General features: G+C 40.9%; 1 protein-coding gene across 4 annotated transcripts in view; it reads right to left on the bottom strand.

The window, feature by feature from the left end:
• The window catches only part of kif21a (kinesin family member 21A), a 69,474-nt gene that overhangs the window by 11,236 nt on the left and 41,962 nt on the right, over positions 1–16,276 (bottom strand). Inside the window, exons 14-27 of one of the 4 annotated variants that reach the window (XM_017430230.3) lie at positions 15,220–15,408; positions 14,543–14,742; positions 14,342–14,449; positions 14,167–14,235; positions 11,767–11,912; positions 11,535–11,679; positions 10,801–10,995; positions 9,404–9,505; positions 8,863–9,028; positions 7,796–7,816; positions 7,088–7,145; positions 5,205–5,259; positions 4,918–5,111; positions 4,219–4,338 (exon numbers count right to left, since the gene is read on the bottom strand). In XM_017430230.3, coding sequence (XP_017285719.1) covers positions 4,219–4,338; positions 4,918–5,111; positions 5,205–5,259; positions 7,088–7,145; positions 7,796–7,816; positions 8,863–9,028; positions 9,404–9,505; positions 10,801–10,995; positions 11,535–11,679; positions 11,767–11,912; positions 14,167–14,235; positions 14,342–14,449; positions 14,543–14,742; positions 15,220–15,408 — 1,768 coding nt within the window. The remainder of the gene's footprint in view (positions 1–4,218; positions 4,339–4,917; positions 5,112–5,204; positions 5,260–7,087; positions 7,146–7,795; positions 7,817–8,862; positions 9,029–9,403; positions 9,506–10,800; positions 10,996–11,534; positions 11,680–11,766; positions 11,913–14,166; positions 14,236–14,341; positions 14,450–14,542; positions 14,743–15,219; positions 15,409–16,276) is intronic. The other 3 variants (XM_037978157.1, XM_025009091.2, XM_017430231.3) reach the window with 3 other exon arrangements.

The following is a 16,276-nucleotide window of genomic DNA, read 5'->3' as shown; positions in this document are numbered from 1 at the left end:
AATTATAGGATTTCTACACTCACTGGCTACTTTATTAGGTACACCTGTCCAACTGCTCATTAACGTAAATGTCGAATCAGCCAATCACATGGCAGCAACTCAATGCATTTAGGCATGTAGACATGGCCAAGACGATCTGCTGCAGTTCAAACCGAGCATCAGAATGGGGAAGAAAGGTGATTTAAGTGACTTTGAACGTGGCATGGTCGTTGGTGCCAGACGGGCTGGTCTGTGTATTTCAGAAACTGCTGATCTACTGGGATTTTCACGCACCACCATCTCTAGGGTTGACAGAGAACGGTCTGAAAAAGAAAAAATATCCAGTGAGCGGCAATTCTGTGGGCGCAAATGCCTTGCTGATGCCAGAGGAGAATGGCCAGATAGAACGGCAACAGTAACTCAAATAACCACTCGTTACAACTGAGGTATGCAGAACAGCATCTCTGACCGCACAACACGTCGAACCTTGAGGCAGATGGGCTACAGCAACAGAAGACCACACCTCCTGCCACTCCTGTCAGCTAAGAACAGGAAACTGAGGCTACAATTCACACAGGCTCACCAAAATTGGACAATATAAGATTGGAAAAACATTGCCTGGTCTGATCAGTCTCGATTTCCACTGTGACATTGGTAGGGTCAGAATTTGATGGTAGGGTCAGAATTTGATGGTAGGGTCAGAATTTGATGGTAGGGTCAGAATTTGATGGTAGGGTCAGAATTTGGCGTCAACAAGATGAAAGTACGGATCCATCATGCCTTGTATCAACGGTTCCGGCTGGTGGTGGTGGTGCAATGGTGTGGGGTATATTTTCCTGGCACACTTTGGGCCCATTAGTACCAATAGAGCATTGTGTCAACACTACAGCCTCCCTGAGTATTGTTGCTGACCATGTCCATCCATTTATGACCACAGTGTACCCATCTTTTGATGGCCACTTCCAGCAGGATAACGCGCCATGTCATAAACAGCGAATCATCTCAGACTGGTTCCTTGAACACGACAATGAGTTCAATGTACTCGAATGGCCTCCACAGTCACCAGATCGCAAACCAATGGAGCACCTTTGGGATGTGGCGGAACGGGAGATTTGCATCATGGATGTGCAGCCGACAAATCTGCAGCAACTGTGTGATGCTATCATGTCAACATGGACCAGACTCTCTGAATAATGTTTCCAGTACCTTATTGAATCTATGCCATGAAGGATTAAGGCAGTTTTAAAGGCAAAAAGGGGTCCAACCCGGTACTAGCAAGGTGTATCTAATAAAGTGGCTGGTGAGTGTAGTTTGTCTATAAGACAGCACAGGTGATCAAATAAAGGTGGAATCCACTCCAGGTGACTGTGCTTTTCCCTGCACACCAAAGTCAAACTGTAGCCAACCATACAGTAAATTAAGACAAAAAAGCTGTACTTCTGTGCATTACAGGGAGAAGGGGAAACGTGGCGGAGGGTGTTTATTGGAGTACATTCGAACGCATCCATTTGTCCTAGAAGGGAAGACAGCATCCAGTCTTCTGAGAACTGATTAGCTACTGATTTCAACTTCAGCTACTGTGATTTTCTTAATGTTACATTATCATAATAAATTAAGTACAAAGGAACTTAAAGAGCAGATATTGAGGGGGGTCTGAACCCCTACTAGGCCAGAGCAAATGTTGCTGTTAAGCGTGCAGCGAGCATAAAAAATTGGAGCTTTTCTTGAAATACTTTAGGTCCTCAGTGATCTCATGTTCTTTCTGTAGGGTCCGATTTTCTCTGCCTCAACGTGCAGAGCAAATTGGACTTTCTTTACAGGTAACCAAGGGTTACTGCAGCAAAAAGTCTGTGTTCCTACAGTAACAACATCCGCCCTTGAACTTCTTGTGCTCCTCGAAATCCATATTGATGGATTTATTTTCTGTTAACATTAAGTAGAAAATATCTTAAGCCACTTGGGAAATTAGACAACAAATGAGTGCATGAAAACTTGTCAGATTGCAGAGAACACGACGTCTCTGCTCTCCTCCTTAGCATCAGTTTCTAACTTTAATCCAAGTCTGTGGCACGTAGTGTCAGATTTATTTCACTTCCCTGTTCCTGCTCATCCTGCAAGACCTTTCAGCACGCCTCAGATCTCCTGTCATACAGCTAAATGCAGGGACGGGGTTTCTAGGACTTAAAAGACAGGAAGTGGTGGGCTGTTCTTTAGGTTTCCCAGTGACTGAGCGGCGAAGGAAGGCAGGAGTGCTGCCAATTAAGCAGCGGCATAATTAAAGTGTTTACAGTCTGCTGGCAAAAGAGTGGGAGGACCGCATGAGGACAGAAGACAGACACATATGCTATAATCATGTCACATGGGAGGAACTGACAGGACGGCCCAACAGCAAAAAGCACTTTTTACAACTGTTTATTTTCATTTTTTATTTAGTAGACAAACATACCGCTGGGATTTAGTGTTCTGGCTTCAGTGAAAAGCACAAAGGCAGCTCAAGTTAACTTTCATCCGGCAACTATTTTTCACACATCTAAAGAGAGATCCAAAGGACTCTCATTTGCCCTGTTTATTTCTGTCAAAATATACATAAAAATACAAGGGAAGAAAAATAAGTTTCAGTGAACCTTAAAAGATCACTGCACACAAAAAGAAGTGGTGATGAAAACGAGGGGATCTGCCATAGCAAATGTCACATTCAGCCTGAGGCTGGTGACAGTGTAAATGCCACACTGAGGGCCTGGAGGGTTTATTTTGTTTGGTGTCCTGCTTGTTTAATGGTCAAAACACAAACAACTTAACTGCACCTCCTTCATTTACAAAAGGAACCTTGTTCTTTCTCATTTATTCCTGCAGGATTATGATTTAAATAAAAGCTAAAATAAAATAAAAAAAAATCATCTTTAACAACAATGCTGTACTTATGCCATTTGTTCACACCGCACTGTGGCCACATCCTACCATATAACAGTTGAAGTACCAACCACATGCACTGATTTTATTGGGTTTGTGCATCAGAAATGCAGAATAAATGAGCTGTAGATGGTATTTCTAGATTACAAATGAGTAATGCGCACAACTGAGAGCCAAGCTCAGCTCATAATACTCTGCTGACATGGAATTACTTAGAGATCTTACAGTCATTATTTTTCAGCAGATGTGAAGCGAATTTTACAGCAACTGTTTACTCGACACATTCGTCAAGATAAATCTCACTCAGAAGGATTTACTCATCGGACCAAGACGCCGACAGTAAAGTGAAATGATCAAGAAGAGAAAAGTAGATCAGAAGAGCATCAGAGGCAGAGGGATTGATCCACCAACTGATGCAGAATGTGAGTGAAAACAAACTCTACAGTCATCACTATTATGACTCACAGAAGAGTCATAATATTCAAGTTAGGAAGGAAAAGGAAGACTTTAAAGGGATAGTTCAGACCAAGCAGGGTTCTGTAGAAATGCTATGAACAATTAATATATTTCCTGTTGTAGAGAGCTCTTTGAACAACCTCAGTTTGAGAAAACAGATTCATTCTGACAGACTGACAAGCTAGCAACTAGTCAGAGTGGAGCGAAAGTAGATTAGAGTTGATTTAAGATGGTAGCCATCTCAAGGATTTCATAGCTGTTCATTTAAACACTACTTCATATACCCTTATATCGTCAGATTTGTATTACAGTTATCCTGGCTAAAATATTCCAATTTTGCTGCTAAAAGTTCCCCACCAGGAGTGCTACAGCTAGCTGCTAACGCTGTTTGTGCTTGCAAATAACCACAGCATCCCATGTAAATAACAATATAATGTGAAATCGGCAGCAAAGGTTAATAAAACACCATTTGTATGATGGGAAATCAGAAAGATAGGAGTTGTTTTGAGACAATAGCAATCCAATTTAATTTTGGGCCTGCTTGGAGGAGCTGTTAGTTCATCAATCCAGTCAGAATTAAACTCTTATTTCTCCAAACTAAGGCTGTCCAAAGAGCTAGCTATAACAGATAAGATATTAGTTGTTTGTAAATTAAAAACAACAACAACAAAAAAAAAACACTTTAAAAAGATCTGAACTATAGCTTTAAGTTTGTCACAGACCTCGGCAGGCATAAGGCCGTCAACAAGATGCAGAGCAGTACGGATGCTTCTCCAAAGCAGGAAATCGACAGGATATTAGTAGCATTAAAGAGAAGTTGTCTTTCTTTGTTTCAGCTTTGCAGCCACAATACTGGCGTTGAGCTCTTCTTACTGTTTAATCTCCTTGACCTTTGCCCTGATGGCCGCCATGTGCGCCTTGTCATAGGTCTTCCTGCGAGAGAGCGGGGAAGGCTCCGGCGCTTGCTTCTCCACGCCAGGCCTGGAGCCAGAACTGAGCATTGGGTTTGACCAATTTTTGTTTTTGTTTTTTTTTTCACAAACAGCACAAAGACAATACACAAAAAAATTATAAAAAAACAACAACTGATGGATGTAAAATTAACATAAATTAATGACGTTAAAGATGAAGAGATGAGCATGCAGTACACACAGAAACAGAGTTACCTGATAAGAAAGGCCCAACACAGGAGGTTCTTCACCAAGCTCTTGTTTACTAATGTGGACACTTTGTTATACTAAAATACTAAAAAGATTTTAGTGCTGGAGGCTTCCTAGGAGTGAATGTGTACTTGTTCAACAAGCCAGAAAAAGCAGCCTGGTTAGTACGTTTGTTTTTTGGATTCTAAGTTGAAAGAAATTTAAGGGGTAATTTTATTTTAAAGAAGCCATACAAATGTTAATATGTGCCCATCTCTTCATGCTTTTACATCAAAGGACTCATTATTTGGAGGCGTGGCCCTTTATAAAGGTATTTATAAATGATGCCAGGCAAATAATTAATAAAGCAGCAACCAGCAGAGGAGAGGAGCTGGAAATTTGTTAGTAAAAGGAGTGCCGGGCATGGACTTACATGCTGCCCATTTTAGAGGAAAAGCCAGGGGAGAGAGCTGTGTAGTCCCTGACTGACGAGAAGTCCATGTCTCCACTCCCATCCGGTGTTTCGGGCAGCTGTAGCATCGGACCAGAGAAATCCGCCGCTGCATCAGGGGCAGAGTCGCTGTTGGCGTACAGCAACTCCATCTGAGTGGTGGTCCTCCTGCGAGCCTATCCACCAAAAATTACAGAGAAAATATTAGGAAAATGTCTGGCGTTTTCTGCAATATAAAGGTGTAGAGAAAAAAAAACAAACTTAAATACCTTATTTTTTGTTTTGGTCTCACCACAAAGTTTCATGAGGTCTGATGTCAGCGTGCTGTAGAGGGAACACATTTGACTTTTAATGAATGCATCAAAAAATGCACTTAAAATACATGTTGCATGAAACTAAACAACTCCTCATTCAAAACAATACGTCAGCCATCATCAAATCCAACCTGACCGGATGCAACATGGAAAATCCATTACACAGGAAGCAGACAATGGGATGTCACATCACATGAACATTTGGTTTTACGTTTGTTTATCTAACAAGGACACAGCACATTAATAAACAGCACTGTCTATGTGCCGAAGATAACGAATGAAAAGTAGCCTTTTTGCTATCTTTGGACAAATGTTCCAAAATCCACTATAAAAACATAATTTAAACATCAAATATAGAATTTAAACAAATTTATTTGAACTGCTAATATGTTCAAAAACAAAGTTATAAAATCATAATAAATACTAAAACCCATTAGATAAAAACACTATAGTGAATGAAAGTACAACATGGAAACCAGGAAAAGACCCACGAACATTAACAGATGGCTTCAGACAGAGAAGTGACTTCAGCGCTGACTAACCTGAGCATAAACTATTTATTTAATTAAGATTCTAAATGTCCATATTCTCTGTATGTGACAGATGCCAATCGGCTGAGGGGTCTCTTGCTCATCTGTTTTAGTTTTGCCCCACTGACTGTATCCTGGTCTGCAATCTTTCAGTGGTTTTCTAGATCATATTCTTGTGACGTTGCTCCGGACCAAAACCTGGCAATATTTGGATGTTCCTCATTGTCTTGTCAGCTGCCATTCCATGTTCAGATGGCCATGCACCTTGGGACGGTGGTGGCAAAGAAACTCTTCCTATTGATTTGGAAGTCAGCCACACAACCAAGTTTCCAACGCTGGCTGAACGAGATGCTGTCTGTTTTACAGATGGAAAAGCTTCGACTAAATGAACTTGGCACTCGAGACAAATTTTGGAGGACATGGGGACTTTTTTTGGCCAGGTGCAACATCGAACTGAACTGCACCCATAGGAACATTTCATGTGATTTCATTTTATGTCAGCATTATTTTGTAAAACAACTGTTAAACTCATCTGTTTATCTCAGGATTTCTACAGGCACTGTGAATAATAATGGACATTTTATAACTTTTGTTTTGTTACCATTATCTTTTTTTTTTTAACTAGTGTCTCGCATGGCCTGGCAGCCAACATGCCTGTTGGTTGTTGCTGTTTGTTTGTGTATTATAGCAAAATTGCAAAATTAAATAATTCAAAAAAAAATATAAATGTCCAGATTTCTTGTGGTCACTGGAGCTGACTTGTCCAGGAAATGCTGACTAATCTAATGAAATCTCCTGAATGAAATAAAACAGTCCCCTCTCACTGAAATTCTAGTTAGCTGATTAAGTTGTTCTTATGCTAACAAACAGAGTGGAGAAGTACAGTAATATATATCCCCTGACATAAGACAGGCATTTGAATATTTAATAAAACAAAGAAACTGCCACATTGTGAGTAAAAGTGTTAAATATTACATCTTACCACATCTGTTAGCTTTCAGGCGTATGCAAAGTATGTGTTGGGGATGACTTTCATTTAATACCACACCAGAATTTAGCTCAGTATCTGTAAATCTAACAGCCATTTTTGTGTTTTTTTAGGCCGATCAGCTGTGTAAGGCCATCTCACACACCAAAGGGTAAAATGTTTTTAAATGTTTGTGAAACCTGTGTTGTTTTGAGAGCGCCAATACAATTTCACGTAGAAATACAATGACAGATAAATATCCTTGAATCCTTGACAATAAGATACACTTTTAGAATCAGCCAGAATGACGCAAGAAAGAAAAGAATCGCACAAAAACTTACGTTCCCTCTGCCAAGGGACTTTGAGCTGACTCATCGCTGCTGCTATCATCCCCATTTTCTGTCAAGTGAGATCAGTGAAGAACATTAAAACAGAATTATAACCACAATGGATGGTGAGACACTCTTGATAAGAATGAGATGCCATCTTATCTCACTTAAGATTAAATTACCCATCGCCTTCTCCATTTAGCTTTTTTTTTTGTGTAGCTGCTCAAAATGGATGTAAAATATGAACAAGAGAAGCAGATGAGCTCAGTGTCAGAGCAGCACCATGCTGTTTTATTGGCAAACTTGGTCCTTGCTGGGCTATACAGGTTCAGATGAATGGGGAGGGGAAAAATAGAGGGGGTTACTCAGAGAGAGGTGGGGAGGTGAGGGACCCAGTGTGAGAGAAATATTATGGGTGTGAGGAATCATTAGTTTGTTGCTCCTGATGGGGTCAGCTGACCTACAGGGTCCGACAGAGCTAAAACATCCAACTTGTGAGGGTCCTGTGGAGGGTTAGAAGGTGCTAAAGCATGGAGGCTGTAGCACACATGAGCTGAGAGGAAGAGTCCAAGTAAAGAGAGAGGAAGAGGTCAGCTGACAGACGGCAGAGAAGCCTGATTGCACTGCACCTCATGCACCTGCTTCGGTTACGTTAAGTTAGTTCTCTGAGTGCAAAGGGGAGGAATCATGCAATCACAAGTCTAATGTGGTTTCACTTACCGGCCGGGAGGTTACCTAGCTCTGTAAAAAAAAACACGAGAAAAGAAAAAGAAAACATGGGGGAACCAAAAAAAAAATTGCAATGCACAAAACAAGAACACAGTCCCCCAGAACTGGAAAAAGAAAACAACTACACAGACAATTCACAAGTAAAATGAGCCTACAGTAAACACAGCATACTACTGAACAGAGGCTGGCAAAAATATGTGAACAGGAACATTTGTTTTGATGCAGCAGAACCGTCCCTGTAACCAGCTGGTTAAACAGCAAACAAGAGTGCATCTTTAGCTGCTTTTGTTTACACGTAATTTATTTTGAGTCTAAAATTTGAGGTTAAATTTGACCCCGTTTAAAACCTCGCACGTCTGAACTTCAGTTAAAGTTTAGCATCGATTGCAACTCTAAGATACTTGTAGTCACACATAACTTGGAGCCTCTTGGAGCCAAAAGCAAAACTGGCTTACCACTGGAACTGCACGACTCTGTGACATACAGTAAGTTGCATACAGAACCACTAGATTATAGGTTGGTAAGATAATTGATGCTGCTACCATGTATATGAAATACAGCATCATCTGCATAGATTTCAATTTTACAATTAGAGTAAATAGATAGCTCCTCTGTGAGTCGCTACCTGATTGTGGTGGAGGAGTTTGTGTGCCTGAGTGATCCTGGGAGCTATGCCATTTCCCCAGGTAGGTTCTCCCCAGGCAGATTGAGCATCAATGAAGAATTGCACTGTAGTAATCCAATTAAATTTAATTAAAGAACTTCTTAATCAGTTGTAAAATAATGGGTCCAGCTTCTATTCAGCAGAAGGCAACAGGCAAGAGCGTCTGAAAAAGACCCAATCATGCAACTAACCAGTAACTCAGTCCTTTTCCTGAAAATTCAAATACTTTGTGACTTGTGGAGGCAACATATTTACAGACAAATATATCCAAACTGTCCTGAAACAGAGAAACTACACCAGCGTTACAGACACTTTCAGGAGGTGGGCTAGGTTAAAGCTGGCTGCGTTTTCAGTCTAACTCCACCTCTACCCTCCGACCTAAAGCAGGCTTTACCTTGCAGAGCGTTTCCTAACAGTGCGTCCAGCTCCGGGTTGAACTCGGCCTTTTCCTTCAGCATGTGGAACAGCAGCTGGTTCTGAGTAGCACTGGTGATCTCCGTCTGCTTCAGCCTGCCCTCCATCACCTTCACCTGAGACTCCCGCTGAGCTGCCTGCAGACCCTGGGGAGGTCAGACCCAAGAAGTCAAACCACATTCTTACTGACCCTCCAACTTATAATCAACCTCCCGTTATTGCCTGGATCTAAAATCTCGATTTACGATAAGCCACAAGTATTATTTGGACATCTGAAATCACTGCTGTCTAATTAAACATAACCACAGGTATTAAGTTACACTGTTGTTTTGTCTCCAAAAGTCTCAGTTTGTGGCTTTAATGTTAATTTATACTGATAAAGGTTTCTTTAATTTTCTCCTCAGATTGATAAAACAGAGCACTTCAACAGAACAGCTTTTTTAAGTTAAAATAAAACTCACAGCATACCCATAAAGAGAAGTAAAATTAGACAATTTTTATTTTAATTTGAGGACTTGTACCTTGTTAATTGCCATTGACATGAAATGATCCAGCAGGAAACGAGCTTCAGCCAGACTACAAGACGCGATCACAGCAGAGACGTCCACCGTGTCACCCTCCTCCTGAAACACAAAAAAGTACAAGCGCAAATCAGCATTTTTCTGTTACTCTATTTCAAATGGCTGGTTTCTCAACAAATAAATATTAATGAGGTTTTTCACAACATTTGGTTGATTAATAACTCAGTTTGAACTTCCGGTATAAAACTAAGCACATTTTTGCTCCAGTACATGTAAATATGGGGCTAAGGCAGCCAAAAGCACAAAAAAAATGAATTTTCAGAAACTCCCTTACATCCTAAGACAATTTGTGACAGATGACAGCTTGTGTTGCTGTTTATGAGCACATTCTCCATATGGACGGTTACGTTATTAAAAAAATGAATCAGAAAAACAGGGTTGCAGCTGTACTTCAGTTTTGTTTTTTCAAAGGGAGGAAAAAATAAATGGTAAAAGACAATGCAGAGGATCTAACAGACAAATCAAAAATATTCCTGATCTCTTCAAAACCAGATTCTCCTCCTCCACAGTCGATGAGAACTGAGGATTATTAATAATCTGTACATCCCAGAGTCCTCTTCATGTTTACTATCTGACTCAAGTCCTTAAAAAAATAAATAAATAAAACACCTAACGCTCTGGATATCATTCATTTGTTCGAACGTTATCATTTGCATTGCAATACAAGTCTAAATATTAAAAAGTAAATCACCCGCAATGAATTTGTAACAACAGATCTAAACAGCTTTGATATAACGCCTGATATGCTGAATGTTTGCAGTAGCAGAGAAGCTTTACTAAATGTTCAATAAATGGTCAAGTTTCCCCTTTTCATACACAATTCTGTATTTTTACACACTATATACAGCACTGTCTGTTATTCTCACTTGTACACAGATAAGCATATTGGTGGGTGGCGGGGGGATCTGTGTGTGGCCCATGGACACTTCAGCACGCTGCTCAAACCTCTAACCCTCTGTTTGGAGGTCCACCCTACCTGCTGGGCCAAGCCGCCCCAGTACAATGTTGGCGTGTATGAAGATCTCTGGGACAGAGGACTCAACGACTAATGAATAAGGTTTCTTAAAAATGAGCCTTTTTGTTGAGAGGTTTTCAGTTAATTATTATTTAATTAAAACAATGATGTTCTCTCTTTTCTCCAGCAGTCAGCATCTCTGCAGCTGCAGGAACCATGTGCAGGTGGCTTAATGAGGACCATACATAAAAAATTATAATTGATGACAACCGCCCCCACATAGAAAGACAACTTACCTGAGTTTGGAAACACACTTTACAACCACTAAATCAATCTGTGCATGAAGCCAGAGCTCATGGTAATATCATCCAAACACGGTTACCTTGGTTTCCTCCATCTGCATGATGTTGGCCTGACAGTCTGCGATGCTGTCGTTAATGTAGTCGATGTTGGCAGTCAGCGCGTCCACTTCCTCGCTGAGGGGGAGCACCGCCTTCTCTGACTCCGCCCCCTCCCGCAGGAGACGGTCCCTCTTCCGGATCACCTTCTCCTTGCGCTTCGTTAGCTCCTCTCGTTGCTGTGTGTCAAAAAGACGGATTTACGGAGCTCTCCGCATGAAGTAAGTTCTAAATCTGATCAATACTACAGCTGATTGGAAACAGAGAAAAAAGGGATGTAAAATATTCATGAAAGTTTAGAAACTGGCTTCTACATGCATTATTGAATACACCTCTGAACAACAACACTATCAGACTAACTCAGATTTTTCCCTTACCCCCCGTTTGTTTCAACTCAAACTTCCAAAAAAACTTAAAAAAACTTCCAACTAATGTGTTTCAAAAAATGGAATTAAAGCTTCTTGTTCACTGAGAAATCAATGAAAACAACACTAAAGTTAGAAGAATTAGGAAAGGAATTAGTTTTTACACATTTATTAAAAGCTCAGAGCTGCTGTAATACATCATGTCAAAATTCATTCAGTCAATATTGAGGATGTCAGGGCTATTAAATTCCTCTGCCTGTCAGTTAATCCTCTGCGAGCCTCTGTGGTTTTGTTTTCTTTCATCTCAAAGACCTAAAATCTAAAATAAAAAAAAGGTTGCTTTCTGATTTCACCTTGAGGAGGCGGTTCATATCGGCCTCCATGTTGGAGATGGTCATCCTCTGCATGATGACGTCGGTGATGCGCCGCTCCAGGGTCTGCCATTTGTTGCGAGCGATTCTGGTAGAATAAACTCCCGCCGAGTGCCTGTAAGAAGACCTGGCCACGCAAAGGTGGATGCACAGGGATCAGCTCTAATTTCCGCCCGCTTCATTTAAACACGTGCCCGTGTACTCGTGGACTCACCGTGTGCCGTTGGGGGTGGTGCTGCTGGAGGAGTACATGTGTCCGGAGGGGGGGCGGTGGGCGGAGTCCTGAACCGGTTCCGGAAGGTTGACTTTCCTGAGCACTTTACCTGAGGTGGGCCTGACCTGCCTCCTGAGAGCGGTCACCTGACACACAGAGCCCAAGGAGACGACAAATCGGTGAAATATAAAGCTAATGCGAGAGGTGTGTGTGTGAAAGAGGGGGGCTGTGATCAGTGTAACATTCAAACAACTCTCTGCAGAAAGACAGGGCAGGTGAGGAGCTTTAAAAAATAAGTACAAGACCTAACTGAAATATGTGTACTTCACTTTTGTATTTTCCTGATACTTTTTATTACTGCTCTCCATTTCAGAGCAAAATATTACACTTTACCAGTGGTGTCCAGTCCTGGTCCTGGACCTGGATCCTGCATGTTTTAGATGTTTCTCTGCTGTGGTACACCAGATTTGAGTGACTGACTGATTAACAGGCTTCTGCAGAACCTGAAGACCTGCTGAAGAGCAGAGAAACATCTAAAACATGCAGGACAGTGGTCCAGGACCAGGGTTGGACACCACTGCACTATATACGTCACTGTATCAACACGGCAGTCTTGGTAATCGCTTACTTTTCTAATTTAGACTCTGACAAGCAAAGAAACTTAAGATACTATGTAAGGCTTTTGAAAAACTCTGCCTCAGCTTCACCTTCTAAAAATTAAAATTTGTTGTAAGAAAATTTCAATAATTTTAAATCCAGTTGTTGACAAAATTGTCCATTCTGTCTGTTTTACTGCCTTACAATGTGAAATTTTAAGGGAATGTTGGAAGGAGGTGTATCTTATTTTACACTACATTGGCATTTTACAGATGCAAAATATATTTTGTTGAGGAAAAACAAAAAATAAGAAAATAAAACCAGAGGGTGCATAACTTTCCCCCCCGCCAAAGTTAATCCTTTGTAGATGCACCATCTGCAACCAATACTGCACTTCAGGACCTTCATACATCAAACTACTGGAGATTTTTTTGCTCATGGCGAAACTTCTCCATAGGTACTGCTCTTCTACAACAATATTTAAATAAAACCCGGGAAGCCTGTCGGACTGAGGTCCGGACTTTGACGGGGGTCATTCCAGGACATTTAACTGGTTCTCCTCAAACCACTGTAGTGTTGCTTCAGCCAAGTGTTTAGTGTCACCGCCCTGGGAGAAGATAAACCTCTGTCCCAATCTCAAATCTCTAAAAATATCAACAAGTTCCCTCCAAGAATGTCTCTACATTTTAGTCTCTATAGGTTTCCTTCAACTCTGACCAGTTTCCCAGTCCCTGCCGATAAAAGCATCCCCACAGCATGATGCTGCCGCCACCATGCTTTACTGTAAGGGATGGTGTTCTCATGATAAGAGGTTTATTGAGAACATGATAAGAGGATTAGCTTTGGGCAGGACATGTTGTACTTGATTGACAATATGTTTAATTTTAGCTTCATCTGACCTCACTTGTTTGGCGAGTTTCCAATACATATTTTTTTAGAAAATTCCAGACAGTCAGGCTTTTTTGGCCCATATTCCACAAAGCCCAGTTCTGTGCAGTTTATAGTGGTCCAATGGACAGATCCTCCCATCTCCATCAGCTCCATCAGGGTCATCTTAGCGTTTTGGGTGTTCCTCTGATTCATGTCCTTTTTGTTCAAACCATGAGTTTCGGTAGATGGCCCTGTATTGGTAGGTTTGCTAAGGTGGCATAATCTTTCATTTAATGATGCGCTGTGTGATGTTCAGGGTTTGGGATTTTTTTGTAACCTAACACTAATCTGTACTTTTCCACAACTTTGTCTCTGAGCTCTGTGGACGGTTCCTTGGTCTTCATGATGTCTCTTGCTTGGTGGTGGACCTTAATACTTAGAGGTGTTGATTCTGGAGGACACGTGTATAAACTGATATTAACTCACTCCTAGATTGTCCACAAGTGGCTCTTATTTAACTAATTAATCAATATCTGAAGGTAAACTTCTGGTTTGAAAAGGAAACAAAACAGAAAAAAGGCGGGTGTATTCACAGAAATATGTGCTGTTTGGACAAATTATTGTTATGAAGTACTCTGAAACTTTATTTCATGTTCCGTTTAGGTGGAAAATTTGCTGAAGCAAATCATGCTTTTGAGATAAAACTACAATTCAGAGGTTTCTGAAACTTCATTTGACACAGTCAGAAGTAAAGCTATTTTAAAAACTCAGCAATGAGTTGCCTGGAAGGTCAACAACCAATCACAGCACAATAGAGCAGCTGATTCAGTGCAGCAACAACTGCAGGTAAAATGTCACAATATTACAGCCGACCTAATTTATAACTACAATCTGTTTACATCGAAGTAAAAACCTTTTTTTTCTGCTGCTCACCTCCTCAGTCTTTCTCCTCAGAATCAGCTCCTGCTGCCTTTTCTGAGCCTCCAGTAACTTCAGTTGATGCTGAAGAAGAAACAACTAATTAAAGTGAAGCTTAGAGTTCATGCTTTGCTGCAACTGGAGCCATCTGACGTCAAATGACTGGTTGAGGAAACTCTTTGCGACTGACCTCTTGCCTTCGCTGGTCTTTCTTCAAAGAGGCAATTTCTCGATTCCTGCGAGACTCGTTCATTCTGTTTTTCTCCTGCTGCTCCTTCATTTGCTTCATGAGACGAACCTGAACCCAACGATAGAAAAGAAAAATGCATTTAAACATATACCATCATTAGGATCTATGTGTGAAGTGGAGAAAAAAAAAAAACAATCATACCTTAGTCTTCTTCATCTCCGTCACATCCATCTGAAGCTTCTTGAGCTGCTTCTCGTACTGTGATTGGTTCTTCAGCAGGCGGGCGTGCTCCTTCTGAGCAGACTGCAGCTTGTGAAGCTCCTTGTTCATCACGCTCAGCTTCTTCTCATATTCCGCTTTGATTTTACGAGCCTTGTCGTCTGAGCCACTTTCCATCGAATCTTTAAATATCCAGCACAAAAATAAATACGGTGAGTCGTCAAAAGACTGATGCAATAACACAAAGTCTTTTTAAAATGCTCCCAACAAAATCAAAACATTTCTAAACTTAAATTCATCTCAGACGAATGTTTGATCAATTGGTGCTGTGTTAACCTAAATATAAACTGTTTGTGGAGCTTGGCAGACATTTATAACTTAGTTTAAAGGGTTGTTTCAAGCCCAAAACCTCAAAAGAGCCTTGATTTGTCCCTTTTTGTGCTGAAATCAAACGTTCAAGGAGACATAAATCCTTCCAAATTCAAATAAGATACATTTTTTTAATATTTTTCAGCCAAGGCCAAAACAATCTGAGAAAAGGCTAGGATAAAAAGTCCACGTGTGCCATCTGGTGGATGGTTTTAATTAATCTGTCTAACTGGAAAAGGGCTCCATTTTTTCCCCGACAGTGTGACACACAACCCCGAGACTGGTCTTACTCATGTTTTGGAGGACCCGGTCCCTCTCCAGCTGGGTGTCTCTGATCTTGCACTGCAGCATCATCAGCTTCTGCTCGTACTGCTGTTTGAGCGTGTGCAGGCGCCGCTGGCTGTTCTCCAGCTCGTCAATGAGTTTTTGCTTGATGGCAATCTCGCAGGTGATGTTGGCCAGGTCTGCCTGGTAGTTCTCTATCAGACAGGTCACCACATTAGGATCCAACAGACGCGCTCGGAAACAACAGCTCTCTTCGCAACACAGTCTGGCCTTATTTTAGTCCTAGTTTGTTTACAAATCTAAATAACTTGATTCAGTAGTCAACATGAGCCAAAGCCTGTTTTCCTCAAATTAAGCAAAAACAAATTGGATGAAGTGTTTCTGATGCTTGTAAAACTTAAAGAAGACTTGTGTGTTGTGTTTTTTTGATCCACTAAATGAGAGGTCCCCAACCCCTGGGCCACAGACCGGTACCGGTCCGTGGGTCATTTGGTACCGGGTCGCATAGAAAGAATAATTATCTTTAATACTTTAATGTATTTCAGTTTTTGTTTTTTTTTTGGTTTGTTTTTTTCGGAGTCTGAACAACATTTATTTTGAAAACTGACCGGATTCTCTCCACTACATCCGTCTATGACTCCCTCTTGATGCGTGTCCAAATGCTTATCTAGGTCATGTGATAAGTTACCGCTAAAAGCAAACCCACAAGCAGCAAAATGAGTAAAAAACAGACGTCTCTGGAAGTCCTAGATGGGATTCAAGGATTCAAGGAGACTTTATTGTCATTCGCATCACATGTGGTACATGAGGTGGAACGAAATTGTGAACCACGGTCCCAGCTTACATCTAATATAAATTTAAAAATATAAAACAGGAAAAAAAAAATAAACATAAAAAAAGATAAGGTAAAAAGATAAAGTGTCCAAGTGCAAATAAAGTGTCTTAGTGTGGAGTGTTAGTGTCTTTGAAAGTGTCAATGCAGTGTGTGTGAAGAGGTGGAGTTTGAGAGTCTTACAGCTTCTGGAATGAAGCTGTTTCTCAGTCTTGTTGTTCTGCACTTAA

The sequence above is a fragment of the Kryptolebias marmoratus genome, linkage group LG11, assembly GCF_001649575.2.
Source record: "Kryptolebias marmoratus isolate JLee-2015 linkage group LG11, ASM164957v2, whole genome shotgun sequence".
In the NCBI taxonomy this organism is placed as follows: Eukaryota; Metazoa; Chordata; class Actinopteri; order Cyprinodontiformes; family Rivulidae; genus Kryptolebias; species Kryptolebias marmoratus.
The sequence above is the reverse complement of the archived record's forward strand: the minus strand, read 5'-3'. Positions and strand labels throughout refer to the sequence as shown.